The 17,022-nt window shown below is 48.7% G+C and overlaps 1 protein-coding gene across 3 annotated transcripts; it reads right to left on the bottom strand.

Annotated features, from left to right (window-relative positions):
• Positions 1–9,515: 9,515 nt before the first annotated feature.
• On the bottom strand, positions 9,516–15,726 carry ZNF691 (zinc finger protein 691). 3 transcript variants are annotated; one of them, XM_024554820.4, is made up of 2 exons: positions 15,391–15,726; positions 9,516–10,999 (listed from the first exon to the last, which is right to left on the bottom strand). In XM_024554820.4, the coding sequence occupies exons 1-2, from the start codon at positions 15,517–15,519 to the stop codon at positions 10,136–10,138; spliced, it is 993 nt and encodes a 330-aa protein (XP_024410588.3). In that variant the 5' UTR covers positions 15,520–15,726; the 3' UTR covers positions 9,516–10,135. The 3 variants fall into 3 exon arrangements, with proteins under 3 accessions (XP_024410588.3, XP_045046872.2, XP_045046871.2); XM_045190937.2 differs by lacking the exon at positions 15,391–15,726 and adding an exon at positions 12,645–12,764; XM_045190936.2 differs by lacking the exon at positions 15,391–15,726 and adding an exon at positions 12,503–12,523.
• Between the last annotated feature and the right edge of the window lie 1,296 nt (positions 15,727–17,022).

Here is a 17,022-nt window from a genome sequence, read left to right as displayed (position 1 = left end):
TTCCTTCATTCTGCAACCAAGCTCAAACAATTCTGTGAGCATCCTGATTACCAGTGTTTTGAACTCTGCATCTGATAGGTTGGCTATCTCCTTGTCACTTAGCTCTTTTTCTGGAGTTTTGATCTGTTCTTTCATTTTTGCCATATTTCTTTGACTCTGTGTACCTGTTATATGTAAGGGGAGGAGGCTTAGGTGTTCGCCAGGGCAGGGCAACCCTCTTTGCTGCTTCATGGTGCTGTCTGTGAGGGAGGGGTCAGAGAGGGAACAATGCCACTTGCTGTGTTCTCCTCCCACTTTCTGTCACTTCCCTTGCTTCCCACAAGCGGTTTGTGCCCTTTAGTGCTGATTTGCAGGTGGGTGGGTTTGTGCTCGTTTTAGGACCCTGTGGGTCTCTCCAATGTACTCTCCTGTGAGGCTGGGAGTTTCCCCACCACCACAATTCCCACAGATCTTTTCCTCAAACTGTGGTTTTGAGTCCTTAGTTGCCTGTGCTGAAACCCAGGGTTTCGCGGTCCGACTCTCTCCCCTGCTTTCCCCCAGGCTTGTCTGCATGTGAATGTAGGATTGCCTGTGCAGTCCTCCAGCTGCCGCCTTGCCACATCCTCTCTGCCCCGCTGCCTGTCTCCGCCCCTCCTACCTTTGGTTGAATGTTTCTTCCACTCCTTGGTTGTTGAACTTCTATGAAAATGTTTTTCTGGCAATTCCAGTTGTTCTTTGTTTTTAAATTGGTTGTTTTCCTTCTTTTTGGTTGTGCAAGGAAGCAAAGTGTTTCTGACTACACCTCCATCTTGGCCCCCTCTGGGCCGTATTTCTTTGTCTGGGCGTGCCTGCTACAAAGTAAGGGACCGAGCCTTAGGTATTCACCAGGGTGGGGCAACCCACTTGGCTTTGTTGTGGAGCTATATGTGGGAGAGGGGTCCAAGAGGGAACAATGCCACTTGCTCAGCTCTCGGCTAGCTTTCAGCCACTTCCCCCGCTACCCACAAGCAAATTGGGCCCTTCAGGTGCTGATTCCCAGTGGGTGGGCTTGTGTACATTCTAGGACCCTGTGGGTCTCTCTAATGAACTCTCCTGTGAGGCTGGGTGTTTCTCCCACCACCGCAACCCCCACAGATTTTATAGTCAGAGGTTTTGAGGCTTTATTTCCCCACGCTGGACCCCTGGGTTGCGTGGTCTGTCTTGCTCCCCAGTTGTCTCTCCTGGTTATCCGCATGCAAATATGGGACCTCCTGCTCTGCCAGCTGCCACCTTGCCTGGTCCTCCAGCCACCACTGTGCTGTGAGACCTCTCCACCCCAGCTGCCCATCTCCATACCTCCTACCCGTCTGGGTGAATGTTTCTTCTTTAACTCCTTGGTTGTTGGACTTCCATACTGTTAAATTTTCTGGCAGTTCTGGTTATTTTTTTTATTTTAAATTTGTTGTTGTCCTTACTTGGTTGTGCAAGGAGGCAAAGTGTATCTACCTATGCCTCCATCTTGGCTGGAAGTGACAGATGTTGCATTTATTACCAATTGAAGGCAAGACAGTCCACCAGAGGAAAAGATTGACTCACTGTATTGAGAGACTCACTTTATTGCGGTGGTCTGCAACCAAACCCACAGTATCTCCAAGGTAGGCCTGTATTGGTCTGTTTTATGGTATCCTATACATCCCTTAGGCTTTTTTCACTTTTCTTTATTCTTTTTTGTTTTTGTTCCTCTGACTCAATAATATCAAAAGATCTGCCTTCGAGTTCACTGATTCTGTTTGATAAAATGTGCTGCCGAACCCCATCTAATGAATTTCAGTTATTGTATTCTTCAGCTCCAGGATTTCTGTTTGGTTCTTTTTTTATAGCTTCTGTCTCTTTGTCGATAACATTGTTTTGTTCACGCATCATTTTTCTGATTTTTTAATGCACTGGCTTCAGACAGGGTAAGACCTTTAATAATCAGTCTGGCTAGAGATTCTGGAGACCTCACAACACGTTTTTGGTTCACGTGACTTCTCCCAGGTGTAAGGCTACTTCCTCAAATAGAGAGGTTGCTGCTTTCTTTTTCTGATCTCTTGCTCTCTCTGCTGTCTATTTGTGGTACTGCAGATTTACTGGTGTTACAGCCCCAAGCAATCCCACTCAGCAGCATCCCAAAGTACAAGTATGTTTTGCTCAGTCACTGGCTTCCAGAGTGTTTCGGCTCCCCATGAGTACCCCGAATCAGATGAGACAGAAACCAGTCTCTCAAGCAGCCTTCTGAAAAGCCAGAACGTTAGACACATGTTTCTCTCTTCTCCACCCCCACCCCTGCCGCCAGCCCAAGAACAACCTGAGCGGAGCCGTGCTGGCTTGCAGGTCTGTGGAATTCTCCTAACGGTATTTTGATCCATATATTGTTGTTAAGTCGGTGTTTCTGTTGGAGAGTGAAGGCTGGGATTTCCTATTCTGCCTCATCTTGTAATGTAACATTTCATTGTGTCTAAACCAGTATCAATTTTGCTGCCCAGTGTGGCTCAGTTGGTTGGGCATAGTTCCAGGAAGCAAAAGGTCGCTGGTTCAATTCCCAGTCAGGGCACATGCCTGGTTTGCAGGTTCTGTTCCCAGTAGGGGTGCCTATGAGAAGCAACCAATCAATGTTTCTTGCTCACTTCAATGTCTCTCTCCCTCTCTTAAATAAATAAATAAAATCTTTAAAAAATAAAACAGCATCAATTATTGAACACATCCCATTTTGGGGTATGTTAAAATGTGGGGGGAAATGACCGATGGCAGTAGTAAGACACCGTATACAGTAAGAAGTGCCACGGTCTTATTATGACAGAAACTCACTTCTACGTATTAGGGTGAAAGGTTAGGGCGCTGTACAAGAAGAGACCCAAACAATCAGTGGCTTGGCGTATGAAAAGAAGTGTATTTCTCTCTCACTAACAGCTGTGAGGTGAGCATCCAAGGGAGTGCAGTAGTGTTGTTACGTGCTAAATTCAAGAACCCAGTTCCTTTTGTCCTGCGGCTCTGCCATCACTGGGATGCAATATCTGCACCATACTTACACTAAAAATGATTCCTTGTTTACCTGAAATCCGAATTTAACTGGGTGTCTTGTGTTTTATCTGGCAAATCTACAGTAGGATATTGCAGAGTCTGCAGCCATCACAGCTGGATTCCTACAGGTCACAGCAGGTGGCAGGGGAGAGAAAACGGGGAGAAGGCACACCTGCGTTCCCAAGGTCGAGGTCCAGAAATGTCACGTACCATGTCTGCTTATTTTCCATTGGCAAGAACTTAAATCACATGATTAGACCTAACTGCAAAGGAGACTGGGAAATGTCGGTTAGTTAAGTGCCCCCTTCAAAAAATGGGTAAACAGATTTTAGGGGACGACCAGCATTCTTCACCATAAGAACCTCCTGGATTGATCATCTCTGTCCTTTATTTCTTCTTTTCACACCTTTGTGTTTTTGCTCTACATTTTAGGAAATTTTCTTGATTTTCTCTTCCAAGTGATCTCTTGAGTATCTTATTTTAGCTATCATTATGTTTAATTTCCAAAAGCTATTTCTTATTTTCTAATTGTTCCTTTCCACTAGCAACTTTCATGTTTTATGGAGGTAGTATCTTCTCAGATCTTTCTAAGGATATAATTAGAATTTTTAAAGATTTTGCTGCACCATGATAACTTTCCGTTTTCTTGAATCACTTTTTGTTTATCTTCTCTCTCTCTTGCTCTCTCATGCTTCTAGCTGTCTTCATAATTTTGGCGCTCCTGGCTGCCTGTTATAAAATAACAGAACAGCCCTGGCCAGGTGGCTCAGTTGTTTCGAGCGTCAACTGGTACACCAAAAGGTTGTGGGTTCAATCCCTGGTCAGGGTGTGCACATGGGAGGAGGTTTCTCTCTTGTATCAGTCTCTCTCTCTCTCAAATCAATAAACATATCCTTGGGTGAGGATTAAAAAAACAACAGACCAGGTTTATTAATTCCAGGGATTGAGCTGGTTTTCTCTGTCGCTGTATCTGTTCCCTGATGCAGTCGCCCTCTTGAGCAGGGGATGGGTTGGGTTTTCTTGCAGGCTGGACTGTGGCAGGGCCAGTGGGTGGGTGATTGCTGGAGAGATGGGGGGAGGGTTTGTAGATGTCAGAATGACAGAAACTTTACTCCGTTGTGCCAACACCACACTACACATGCTACATTCCTCCTAGAGATTTATAGGACTTCTGGGGGTTTGCTGCACGTGCACATGCACACACGTGCACATACGTGTGTTGCTTGTCTGGAGGGAAGGGCCCGTCACCTTCCATTCTAGAGATAAGAGGGGGGTGAATGACTGGTGCAAGCTTCTGCAGGGACAGACCTACAAACCCCCTTGTTTTTAGGTCCACTTTTATCTGTGCTCCTCAGTACCTGCTAATTATGAACTCGGAGCCTCTCTGGGATTTTGCCAGAAAGACTGGCTCTCACTCCCCTTGCCTGTGTCTGGGCCATGGCTTCCTTCACTCGGCTAAGCCATCGTTGTGCATCACCTACTGCTAGAAATTTGTCTTTGCAGCCGACAGCCCTCTTCCCTGCCATTCTCTTGGCTGCTACGTGTTTACATCCTTTTCTGTTGTTTGGGGGAGGGGCCTCAGAAGGAAGGGGAGGGGCGATCACTAATGCTCATGATAGGGGACTCGAGAGTTGGAAAATTTTAGTTTAAGGTAAAAAGTTATAAGCCTAGCAAGTAATGTATATGTTAAAGCTTTTGTTTCAGAAACTACAGATAAGGCCGTCCTGGCTCCAGGGAAAACAGCCGGCCTCCTAGGGCACTGCTAAAGATTACCACCTGGGGACAACTTGCATCAGGGCCTTTGTGTTCCAGGGAGTGACAGATGACCGACCACCCGCCCCTGGGAACAGCTAACTGCCCAGGAAGGGAATGTCACAGCTTCTTTCACCCAATCCTCCCTGAATCTCAAAGCCCTCACTGCACCTTGTTTATTCCCTCGTATGGGAATAAACCCATACGTTGGCCTGGAAAGAAAAGACAAGACGGTCTGTTAGGGTAGGAACCCTCCATCTTCTCAGATCGCCGGCCATCTGAATACGGCGCCCACAAAGATTCAATCGCTGTCCTTGCTTATTGGGCTTGGGGTGACAGGCAGCCCGAACGCCGGTGTCTTTTCCGGCTTCACTCAGACGACTGTCTTAAACCTTTAACATTACATGCTTTGCAAATCTCCAAGAATATTTGTTTATTTTGCCACTGCTTTATGGGGCAGAGGCATGCTGGTAAATAATGAGGACTTTGTTGTGCTGAGCTCCTTGATGTGTTTGCGTATGCAAACTGCCTTCAGGGCTGAGGAAAGCTGAAGAGCTTTTTGTAATAGAGTAAAACAACCTGGAGTGTCCAGGGCAGTCTGGGAGAAAGGGGGGAAGGCCGGGGACGGGAGGACAGAGCACAGCAAGCTAGCGACATGCCATGATGCAAACCCCTCCCCGAGATTCCCAGTCTCTCAAAGGGATTCTAAACTTACAAAATGCCCAGTACGACAGTTTCTCAGGGGAGTTGATGAGGGTTCTTAGTTCTGTGATAGGGCTAAGGGGCACAAAACAGAGAAGGCGCTGCAGACCACCGGAACCTTTGGCAAGAGGAGACCATAAAAGCCCATATCCGAGGAACCCGCAGACATTGTGTGGAGGGTTGGAATTTCCCTTCTGTGGAATTGGCAAGGCTCTGAGACGGCCATACTGAGCTCTCCTGGGTTAGAAGAGCCCCGACTGGCACCTGCCAGCGTGACCCTCATACGTTCACCCTCCACTTTGATTGGGTGTTCTCCCTAGAGGGCGATATGATCACATTCCCCTGCTTTACATTATTGTCCCCTCTTTTATCCCGTCTTCCAACCCTCTTCGTGATCTGGCCTCCATCTACCTTGTCAGCTCCATCTGCTCCTCACAGGACACTCTCAACTACACCAAACGTTTCCCTGTTCCCTAAAACACCAAGCCCTCCCGTCCTCTTCTTTACCTAGTAACTACCCGTTCGTTCTTCCAGACCAAAGTCAGTCATCGTCCTAGTCTTCTCCCTTCCAGAGAGCCGTTCCCACCTGTGTTCGCCAACACCTTGATCGGAGGGAACTTTCTTTTCTCCTGGGTTCCTGGAAGGACTAGGTATTATTAACTTCTGGGCCCAAATGTCCAAAGTAGGCCAAGTTCAGGCCCTCCTCTGGGCTCCCATGGAACCCTGGGAACAACTGTTATGGCAGCGATCGTCCTGCATTGGAACTCTGGTCTATATGCCAATCTGCTGCACTCAGAGAAAACAGGAGCCATGTCTTCTTCATGGTTGGTATTCCTAGTAGCTAAGAGAGGAGGGAGGGAGAGGAGGGAGAGAAGATAAATGGAGGGAAAAGGGAGAAGGGGGAGAGGAAAAGAGAGTGAAGGAGAAAATAAAGGAAGCTAACAAAAAGGGAAATCAGAGAGTGACTAAGTTATTAAGACTCAAAAGTCTGGATGACACAGAAACCCTAGCCCATGAACTTGGTCAGAAAAGGGCAAGTAAGCCCTGGCTGGCATGGCTCAGTGGGTTGAGTGCTGGCCTCCAAACCAATGGGTCACAGGTTTGATTCCCAGTCAGGGTTCATGCCTGGGTTGTGGGCCAGGTCCCCAGCTGGGGGCGTGTGAGAGGCAACCAATTGATCTTTATCTTGCACATCGATGTTTCTCCCCCTCTTTCTCTTTCCTTTCCCCTCTCTCTAAAAGAGTAAATAAAATCTTTTTTTTAAAAAAAGGACAAATGAGATTGGTCAGCAAATTATGTCCCATGATCAAAGTAGGGGCCTTGTACATTGGTCCCGGGTCTTACTGGCAGCAAGGACTCCCAAATAGTCACAGTAGTTGTCACCAAGGCTCTAGGTTTAAAGGATAATGATACCAAGCTCCCAGACTAAGAGGCGACAAGCAGGCCTGGCTGGATCATGGGTCCAATGAAGAGCTGGGCCTTGGAATCAGACATATCTGATTTGAATCCCAGCTCAGTCATTAGGTAAAGTCGTTTAGCCTCTCAGAACTTTCGTATCTTGAAAATGTGAATACTGCTACCTTGCAGGATAGTTATTGTAACAGGGTGCAGCCAGGGCCTCTCCCCACCCCCGAAGAGGGATTTGTAATGGGGTCCAGAACTCAGGGTGTCCAGGAAATATTAAAAATATAGGATGTCCTCACCCCCACAAGTCTGAACTGGGGGATGAGACACATGGAGCAGGGCCATTGAGTAATTTTGCATTGCAACAGTTTTGCAAATGACCTCTAGAACAGTCATTTAACATATCTTTAACTTTTGACTGGTTTCATGGATATGTTAAATAGCTGTGGCCATGCTTTGAGCCAGGGAGATGGGAGTGACTTTCACCCAGGATGTAACTGGGAGGTTACAGCGCCTGCGTGAGAGCTTGGAGATGATTTGCTCCACCCCACAGAGCCATGCCTGCCTTAGTATGGCAGCCCAGAAAAGCTGAAAAAAATACGGGAATACTGGCAGGTGTAGCCGATTGTGGGAGGAGTCGGAAATGGGGATGCAGACTGGCGGTGGAATTTAAACCCAGGCAAGGCAGCACACGGGAGGGCGGGGAGGCACATACCACACAGCTGAGGAAGCCGGAAAGCAAGATATAGCAGCGATGCAGAGCTCTCAGCAGTTCAGAAGAATGCAGGAGAGATGCTGCGGGAAGGAAAGGGGTGAAAGGACTCTTGCTGGTGGGCCAGGAGAAGGTGCCACTCGTGTTTGGGTTCAGAACTGGAGATCACGGTGGTGATACAGCTGATGGTGCTGGGAACCGAGGGAGGCCTGCCAGCGGAGCACGGATTACTGGGAAGAACCAGGGGCTACCGGAGCCATGGAATTCTATTTCTTTTCCTGAGATATGGTACCCAGGACCAGGCAAAGGGGCAAAGGAAGGACTGTGTGTTTCTGGGTGTTTTAAGGGACTTTGGGATTTTAATGAAGACATTAAGTCATTACTCTGAGTCTGCAAAACTTTTTGAATAAATAGTTCCTTTCCTTTTCACCAATCTCTGGCAATGAGAGCTATAATTTCCTGGTGGCGGGCAAGGTGAACCTAGTACAGGGGGACCCCAGGAGAAGGGGGGTCCATTCGGTAATAGTATTTTGTCCCCTCCACCCCCCAGGTCTGTTTGGTAACGTTGTGGAGATCAAAGGTAGTAGGTGTTCAATAACCAGTGCTCAGCGGATGTTTGGGAGATGGCGACTTTTACTATTTGGGACTGTGAGAATTCATACGTGCCAGCTTGAGTGACTCTACATTTAAAATATTTTGTATGGAAATTTTCAAGAAGTAGGAAAATGTATGTAAAATAAAAGTGCTTCGTAAAGTATAAAGTGTCATACAAATGTTAGGGAATCATTTGGGAAGTCTTCTTTAAAAGCTGGGAAAATACAGGTTTTGGAATCAGGCAGAAGCAGGTTCAGTTCCTGACCCTGCCATTACTTGACCTGTAGTCTAGGATAAGTCATGTTCTGTCAGCCTGTTTCTGCAGCTGTCAAAGGTGCGTGGTTCTACCTTCGCAAGGTGGTCGAGAATTCAATAGGACCGAGTGTGTCAAATTCCTGGGCACGTCCCTTCCTGGGTGGGTGGCAGGGTCCCCTGTGATAGGTCAGGTGACGGGTGGTCAGTTCCAAAGCGGGTGCCACAGTCCCATTCTGCCAGCTGGCTACAAATGAAGGCCCTTCAAGCCAGAGGAGCAGGGCTGCAGACTGGAAGTAGAGAGGGGTCTTTTTATTTATAGGCAATCTGGGTGAACACCAAACTTCTCTGCAGAAAACACTGGAATCTGTACTGTGGAACCAGGCCTACACCAGCGCAGGAAGCTGGGAACCATCCCTGCTGAGTTGTCCCAGACGCGGGCACTCAGTTTTTGTTACTTAGGTCAAAGACTCTCGTTACGGGTTCATCTTACCCCACCCCCACGTCCTACTCCCTGCTGCTGTCATTTTCCTACACACAGAGTAAGTTCTCAATAATCTAAAGTTGAAAAGGTGCACTAACTTCCTGCAGAGCCCATAGTCCAGGGCCCCGTGAAGAGGCCACCCTAGCCCCCACCTCTAGGCAATCACTTGGTTCCAGGTAAGCCCCCTAAGCGGCTGCTGCTTCAGAGCCGGCAAGGTAAGTGTAGTGAAGAATATCATCTCAGAATCCAGGGAGGCCCAGGTGTGAACTCTGCCTGACTTCACCTTCCTCACTTCTGTTTCCTCATCTTATTCCCCTGAGGGTTGCTGCGACAACTAAATGAAATAAAGGATGTGAATGTGACCGGTGGAATCTATGGCATACAGTGGATGCTCAATTACTGTTACTTCCTTCCCTTTCTCCCTCCTCCTCGGAGGCCCAGAGACCCAGCCTGCCTTCCTTTGCTTTCCAGAGCAACCACCCACTGTGTCTTCCTTGAAATTCCACTTTCTCCCAGAGCAGCTGCAGAGGGACCACCCCCCCCCCCCCCCGTGCCCCACTTCTTTAATGCCCCAAATGAGTACACAGGTCCTTTGCATTGGAGGATTTTACTGCTAATCACTCGGGGAACAGAGGCAGGTTAGGGTGGGGATAACAAGTCACACACAGGGGGCAGTGTGAAGGTCCCTGGATCACCGCTCCCTGAGGGCTTCCCTTTCATCTCTAAGGCAGGACCTCAGGCCTCTTCTCCAGGCCAAGGAGGCCCCTTCCATTGGGCGGACTGCTCCCCCCAGCCCAGCTGGGGCACAACAGATGGGAACTAGCGGGCCACTGCACTGTGTCCTAAGCAGTTCATACACGGTTTGGAGGGTCTTCAGACAGTGATGCCCATCACATAGGTACTTTCTCAAAGGCCAGGGACCTTCCTCAAAGGCCAGTGGCCCTAATGAAATGAGCATGTACTGAACCTATCCTATTTCTCTTTCACCCCAAGGAGATGAAGCCAAGACCAGATCTTCTGCCTTTCCAAGGCTTGGAAGGGGGCCAGGATTTTTATTCGAGTCCCTTCTCAAGGCATCCTGGAGACCCTGGCTTCAGAGGCAACAGGAAACCATTCTCCAAAGTGGGGTGAATGGGTTGAGGTCAAGGAGGCAGCAGCAGATCCTAAAGATCTTTCTAGACTCCTAGTGGGTCTCTCTCTCTCTCCCTCACTCTCCTTCAGCTGGAATCTTTCCCAGCCTGCTCTCCCACGTGCGTTTTCTGGTGGCGGATGAGATTTGAGCTCCGGGAGAAGTGTTTCCCACACAGGGTGCACCGGTAGGGCTTCTCCCCTCTGTGGGTCCTCTGGTGGGCTCCAAAGTTGGAGATATCGCTGAAGGTCCGCCCACACTCGGCGCACTCATAAGGCCTCTCGCCTGTGTGGGTGCGGTGGTGCACCCCGAAGCTGGAGCTGTTGCTGAAGCTCTTCCCACACTCGCAGCAGATGTAGGGCGCAGGCTCGAGATGGGTCCGGTGATGCACAGCCAGCGTGGCGCTCTGGCTGAAGCTCTTCCCACAGATGTCGCAGCGGTACGGCCGCTTGCCCAGGTGATCTTGCTGGTGCGTGGTGAGATCCGAGCGCCGCCGAAAGCTCTCCTGACACTTGGGACATTTGTAGTGCTTCTCTTCCAGGTGGATCCGCTCGTGCCGGATGCGGTTGGAGCTTCTCGAGAAGCTCTTGCCACATTCAGAACATTTGTAAGGTTTCTCACCTGTATGGATCCGCTGGTGTGTTCTCAGGTTGGAGGTATTATTGAAGGTTTTGCCGCACTGGGCACATATAAAGGGCTTCTCCTCAGCCTCAGGCCTCGGCTGAGCAATGGGGTCCCCTGGCTCTCCAGTGGGCACGGTGACTTTCTGCCGTGGCTGTTCTGGATGAACCCCTTGTGGCCCCTCCGACTGGCTCTCTTGCCCATGCTCTTTCTCCCCAGCTGGGATCCGAAAAACCTCCGAGTCATCCACTCTCCAAGGCTTACCCCGCTCCCCTTCCTCAGGCAGGTGCTGTTCTGGATCCTGCTCCTTCTCACTGCCCATCTCCGAGCCCTGAGAGGGAACACAAATGGCCAACACCTTTATTCCCTGGGGCGGACCAGGTCACAGGGAATCGTCTCTTCTGTCTGAAGGGATATACACCCTCCCCACGGAACCAGCCATCAGAAGTGACCTCAATTAATGGAAGTAATTGCATAGAACGCCTGTACTTACTTTCAAGTGAACGAACCTCCAGATATTTAAAGCTATCAAACCAGAACAAAAAGAAGGCACTGCTTTGTCCACCACCAACAAATAATATTTGTGCAAATTTTAATACCATTTTTCTTAATACCACTAAGCAATAATGGTCTAGGCTATAATTTACGTGCAAGAACAGGAGCTTCCATTTTAGAACGAGTTCAGTTTTTCTGCCAATTGTAAGTAACTAAACTAAAATTCCTCTTATTTTTATTTTGAAAAATACCTTCCTTAACAGTATCCATCTATTTGTCTGCTTTCAAAACGATCATAACAGAACCTCTAATTCTTGAGACTCCTACTTGTTTATAAGGCCTGGCTTTGAATCCTCATAAGGGTTCTGCCACCCCTCCCTTCCCTTCCTAGGACCTCACCATAATCCAGCAACTAAAGAGTTAACATCTGAGCCCTCCGACCTACTGCAGGTCCTCAGCCTGTGTCTGTTCTGATTGGTCAGTACACACGTCCCCTCTCATACACCATATACAGCACATGTGTGTTCGCACACACATACACCACATGCACAGCCATCCTCACACACCAGATACACCCAGTCACACACATACACATACCACACTCACAGCATACTCCCACACATCAGCCACACACGGCTACACAATCACACCCCATACGCACACATCTATCCTCACACCACACACAATCTCACACACTCACATGCTACATACACACAGGCACAGACACACAAACCACACTCCCCCCACACAGCTAGCCACACACAGCACCGAGCACAGGGCCTACTTGTGCAGAATCAGTAAGTGCTTGCTAAGCTGCACGCATTCCTTTGAGGCCCTACAGGCCAAGGACAGGGAATGAGGCAAAGACAAAAGTACCATATTTTTTGGACTATAAGACGCACCTAGGTTTTAGAGGAGGAAAATAGGGGGAAAAAAACCACAACCTGCTCTACCGCCGTCCCCTCCTCCCCACAGCGAGCCAGGTAAGCTACATTCAGACTAGAAGATGCACCCCAATTTCCCTCCCAAATTTTTTTGGGGGAGTGCGTCTTATAGCCCAAAAAATATGGTACTTGTGATAAGAGAAGGGTCTGGTGTTTCCTCTGGGCCATGAAGAAATAACATTTCAAAAGGCAGAGTGGGCTGCAGAAGACACTGTGCAGAGTGACATGAACGAAGGGCTGAGGGAGGGAGGCACAGCCGGTGCCAGGACGCCGATGATAGAAAATGAAAGACTGATGCTTCCTTCAAGTCAGCCCGTATTAGGGGAAAACAGCACAATAAAGTAACGGGCGGGCACTGACTACATTTAGGGTTGGATCCCGACGGTGACACATACCATCTTTATACCGCTGCAAATTACTCTGCCGCCCTGAGCCTCGGTCCCCACGCCACTGAAACTGCGGTAACCCACCCGCACTGCAGGGCTCTGCGTTAGAGAAAACGCCTGGGACGTGCTCAGTGTCCTGGGTGGCACTTACTAGGCATTCAGTGAACGACAGCGGCTACTACAACTGTTGAAGACACTATTTCCTAGACCTGCGAAGAACACAGGAATGAAAAAGACCCCTTTAGTGATCTTTTCAGGAATAAAAGCTTTTTTAATTAAAAAAAAAGGTACAAGACCGTATAAAATCGAAATTGTGAAATATGGACAGAGCCTCGAGTCTTTAAGAAGGGGGGTCAGAAAACTTTTCCTGTAAAGGGCCAGAGAGTAAATGTTTAGTGACTGCCTGGGGCCTTAGAAGCTCTGTTGCAGTTACTCAGCTGTTGAATTGTAAAAGCAGCCACTGACAATATGTAAACGAATGGGGCTGTGCCCTGATAAAACTTTATTTAAGACAAAAGGAGGTAAGCTATAGTTCACCAATCTCTGTTAGAAAGTGTTTCTGGAGGAATCTAGCCAAGCCATGTTTAAAATAGGCTTGCTTCACTTTCAAATATGCAGCTAAACATCAGTTTATTCCTTCACACTTATACACTGTTTCCTGACCATCCTTTTAAAAATCACAACCCCTCCCACACTCCCAGTCCCCCTCCCCACAGCACTTCTCACCTTCCAAGACTGCATTTATTTATGTGTCTCTCATTTATTATGTCTCCCCCTGCTAAAACATAAGTCATGAGGGTCAGGGTCTTTGTTTTATTCACTAATATAACTTCAACTCCTAGAGTAGTGGCGGTCAGATACAGTAGATCCTTAATAAATATTTGTGCATCAGTTGAATAAATCAAGGCCTGTGTCCAGAGCCCATGTTGTGCTTGCGAACATTCTCACCCACTGCTCCTCGGCAGTATCTTGATTCCTGCCCGCTTCCTCCTTTGAGCCCCCACAGAATCCTGTACTTGCTTTTACTCTGATTTGCAATTATCCATATACATGTCTGTTTCCCCTGGTAGTTTATAAGCAGCTTGAGGGTAGGGACTGGGTCACTTTGGTAATCTCTCCACAGCACAAGGCCCAGGACTCAAATGTTTTTAAATGTATGAGTGATTATGATCTTGATTCACTCCCTGCCCCTGCCCACCCCACTTAGGGCTCCGTGCAGTGGGCTACACAGCCTCCACGTGCTCCCAAACCTGCTACTCGGAGAACCTACCCTTTACCAAGCTCTGATTCTACCTAGGTCTGAATGTTGGGTCAAAGTAAGAGCAGAAAGACTTAGGATTGTGGTTTCTACCCTCAAACAGTTTATGGCAAAGTACAGTGAAACAGGCTGTGAACTCCAGAAACTCTTGTACAATAGAAGGTTAAGTTCCAGGGACACAGCGACTGTGCCTTAGTCACTTTTGTTCCCACTCCTCAGTGCCTCATACAGCAGCTGGCACACTATACAGGAACCAATAATAGGAGTTAATATTTTAAAGCTCATACCAAGTGCTAGGCCCTGGACTAAGCACTACATGTGAATCACCTCATTTCATTCTCACAACTTATGTTAGAGATAAGGAAACTGAGGCACAGAGTAATTGTAACTTGCCCAAGGGCACACGGCAAGTGAGCGGCAGAACTGGGACCTATGTCCATCACTCCAAGGCCAGTGCTTTTATGCTCCACACTAGTGTTGGAGGGAGAGAGGGGAGAGGAAACGAGAGAGAGAAGGAGGGAAAGAGAGAGGAAGGGAGGGAGGGAGAGAGAAGGGAAGGGAGGGAGGGAAGAAAGATGGAAGGGAGGGAGGAAGGGAGGAAGGAGAGAAGAGAAAACAGTGCCATGGGATTTCAGACCACACGGGCATCTCTCCCTGAAGAGATCTGGGATGAGCAGCCTCGTGGAAAAGGTGGTATTCCAGCTAGGACTTGCGGAATGGGTGAGTAAGATTGGGACTCACAGATATGGGGAACCCACTATCTACTGAGAAAACGGTAGGTAAGTTACAGAGAGACACTTTCACATCACATTTCAGAGATTTGGGGGAGAAAGGGGCCCATCCAGTTGGTCTTCCCGGGAGGCTCAGAGGTACAAGGAGGACCCAGAGTGGAAGGGATTCTGGCAGTGGAGGTGGAGTCAGGTCTACACAATAAGAGCCAAGAAGATGGGGCTGGTGAGATGCCACAGGCCAAAGGCCTAGACTAGAGGGAAGAGACAAAGCTGGAAGTTGGTCTGAAGGGCCAAAGTTTGGGTTCTTTAGGGTCAAGTCAAGAACTGGGGGGCGGGAGGGGTAGAGGAGCTTGGAAAGACCAAAGAAGAAGAGGGAACTGTGCAGGGTACCTGGACAACGGGTCAGAGATGGGGGGATCAAAGGAGTCAGAGGGTCAGAGAAGGTGGTCAGGAGAAAGCGCGCAAACACTGCAGTCAGAGGTGTCGGGGCACCGGGCCCAAGAGGCTGGGCTGTGTGCTGTGGGCAGGGAAGAAGCCCAGGGCGCACGCAGCCCGAGGAATCGGGCGTTCTGGAGGACAGGGGCTGGGTTCGGAGCTGCTAGCGGGCTTGGGCCCGGAGAGGTGGGAGAAGAGGGGCTGACCCCAAATGTATGATCAGTAGCAGGGGGACTGCAGTACTGAAAAGGCCAACAGAAGGGACAGGGGTTAAGGACTGGGGCCAGCAGTCTGGCCCGCGGGCTGGGGAAGGTGGACAGGGGTCGGGATTTCAGGGCCCCATTTGCCCTCACTGGATCCGGGGAGCAAAGCCACAACCTCTAGCTCCCCGGAGAGATGGAAGGAGCCATGCTCAGAGTCGCCGCAAAAACATATCCACCTCCCCCGTACCCCCGGGCCCAACCTGAACGCACCTCGCTCCCGCCGCTCGGTGAGGTATAGCGTTGCCTCGGAGGGCCGCGGGAGGGGCCGGAGCCGGAACCCAGAAAGGACCCACCCTGCCTCTCCAGGATTGGTTTCTGAGAACTGTCTTTCTTTTCCATTGGCTGTTCTAGCTGCCACACCGCAAGAAACCCGAGCGGAACCGCCAATAAGCTTTGGACGCAGGCGTGGCCTGCTGGGAGTTGTAGTCCTGAGGAACACCGTAGATTCAACGAAGAAATGTTCCAAATTTTGAGCCCAGCCGTGGACACTGGGTTTCCTCCTAAGGTCGTCAGATTTCCTTCTGCGCTTCGGCGTTAAAAGCCCAACGTGCCGGGCCACTAGTCTGGAAAGTTGTAGAATATGTAGAGCGGCCGCTACTCCAGGAGTTGGTGAATGTTGCCGGTCCTGTAGACATCCCACGAAGCCTGGAGTCCCGAGCCTCCACCGAGGTTCATAATTTGAAATCAAAGGATTGTAGAACTGGAAGGGAGTTTAAAGATCAACTAACCCAATCCAGTTGTCAGAGAAGCTAAAGGTTCCCTGTCCGAGAGTCGCCTCCGGATCTCCTCACACCTTTGCACAGGGGTTTTCTGCAGTGAAACCTGATTGTTGCTCACGGGACGAGGATTAGGAATTTCCTTATTTTTTTTAGGCTTCACTTTTAAAAGAAAAAAGCCTAAATGAATAGGTAGGCGAAATGAGCAGGCTTCTCGTATCTGCACGGTATTTCATTGCAACGACTGTTGTCTTCAGAGCTAGATAAACGGGATTTAGAATCCCAGTTCCAGCACCCAGCTATTTGGGAGCACCATTTTCTCCGCTGTAAAATTCCTGGCAGAGTTGTTGTAAGGATATATCAAGCTTCTGCCTCCACAAATGACAGATTTCTCTCCTGCTGGTAAGTTCTCTTGGGTGAAGCTAGTGTGAACAATGTGAAGATTGGGAGAATCAGAAAGTGGGTTTGAAACTGAACATGGATGAATGAAGTATCAATACCCCACATACACTATTACTTTATAACTTGGTTTAAATAAAATGCTAAGAAGGTAGGCTCAGAAATAAAACTGTGGCTTTATTTTTAACTGTGATTAAAGCTTGCTCAGTGGATTCAAGACTGTTTGGAAACCAAACCCATTATATGTTTTTCTCTTATCAGTCCAAAGCCTTTTCCTTCACCTTCTCATTCGCAATGTAAATAACAACAATGGATACCAAACTTTTATTTAAGAACTGTACAAAAGCAAAGGAAAAATTCTACTCAAGCACCGTGGTATTTCATTTTATGTATCAACGTGACTAGGCCACAGGGTGCCCAGACATTTGGTCAAATATTCTAGATGTTTCTGTAAGGGTATTTTTGGATGAGAAGATTAACATTTAAATCATTAGCTTGAGTAAAGTAGATTGACCTCGCTAATTCGGGTGGGTCTCATCCAATCAGTTAAAGGCCTGAATAGCACCAAAAAGCTGACCCTTCCCCTAGTGAAATTCTTCCTGCCAGACAGCCTTCCGACTGAGACGTCCGCTTCTTCCTACGTTCAGGCTCAAACTGAAATACCAGTTCTCCCTGCATCTCAAGCTTGTCGGCCTTCAAACTGGAATTATGCCACAGGCTCTCCTGG

Source organism: Desmodus rotundus, chromosome 3, assembly GCF_022682495.2.
Source record: "Desmodus rotundus isolate HL8 chromosome 3, HLdesRot8A.1, whole genome shotgun sequence".
Lineage (NCBI taxonomy): Eukaryota > Metazoa > Chordata > Mammalia > Chiroptera > Phyllostomidae > Desmodus > Desmodus rotundus.
The sequence above is the reverse complement of the archived record's forward strand: the minus strand, read 5'-3'. Positions and strand labels throughout refer to the sequence as shown.

Excerpts from the sequence above, each read along its gene's own strand:
- ZNF691 (XM_024554820.4), bottom strand. The coding sequence starts at position 15,519 with ATGGAAAAGAAAGACAGTTCTCAGAAACCAATCCTGGAGAGGCAGGGT. Across the intron at positions 11,000-15,390 it reads CACCGAGCGGCGGGAGCGAG|GGCTCGGAGATGGGCAGTGA; the intron begins GTGCGTTCAGGT and ends GTTCCCTCTCAG.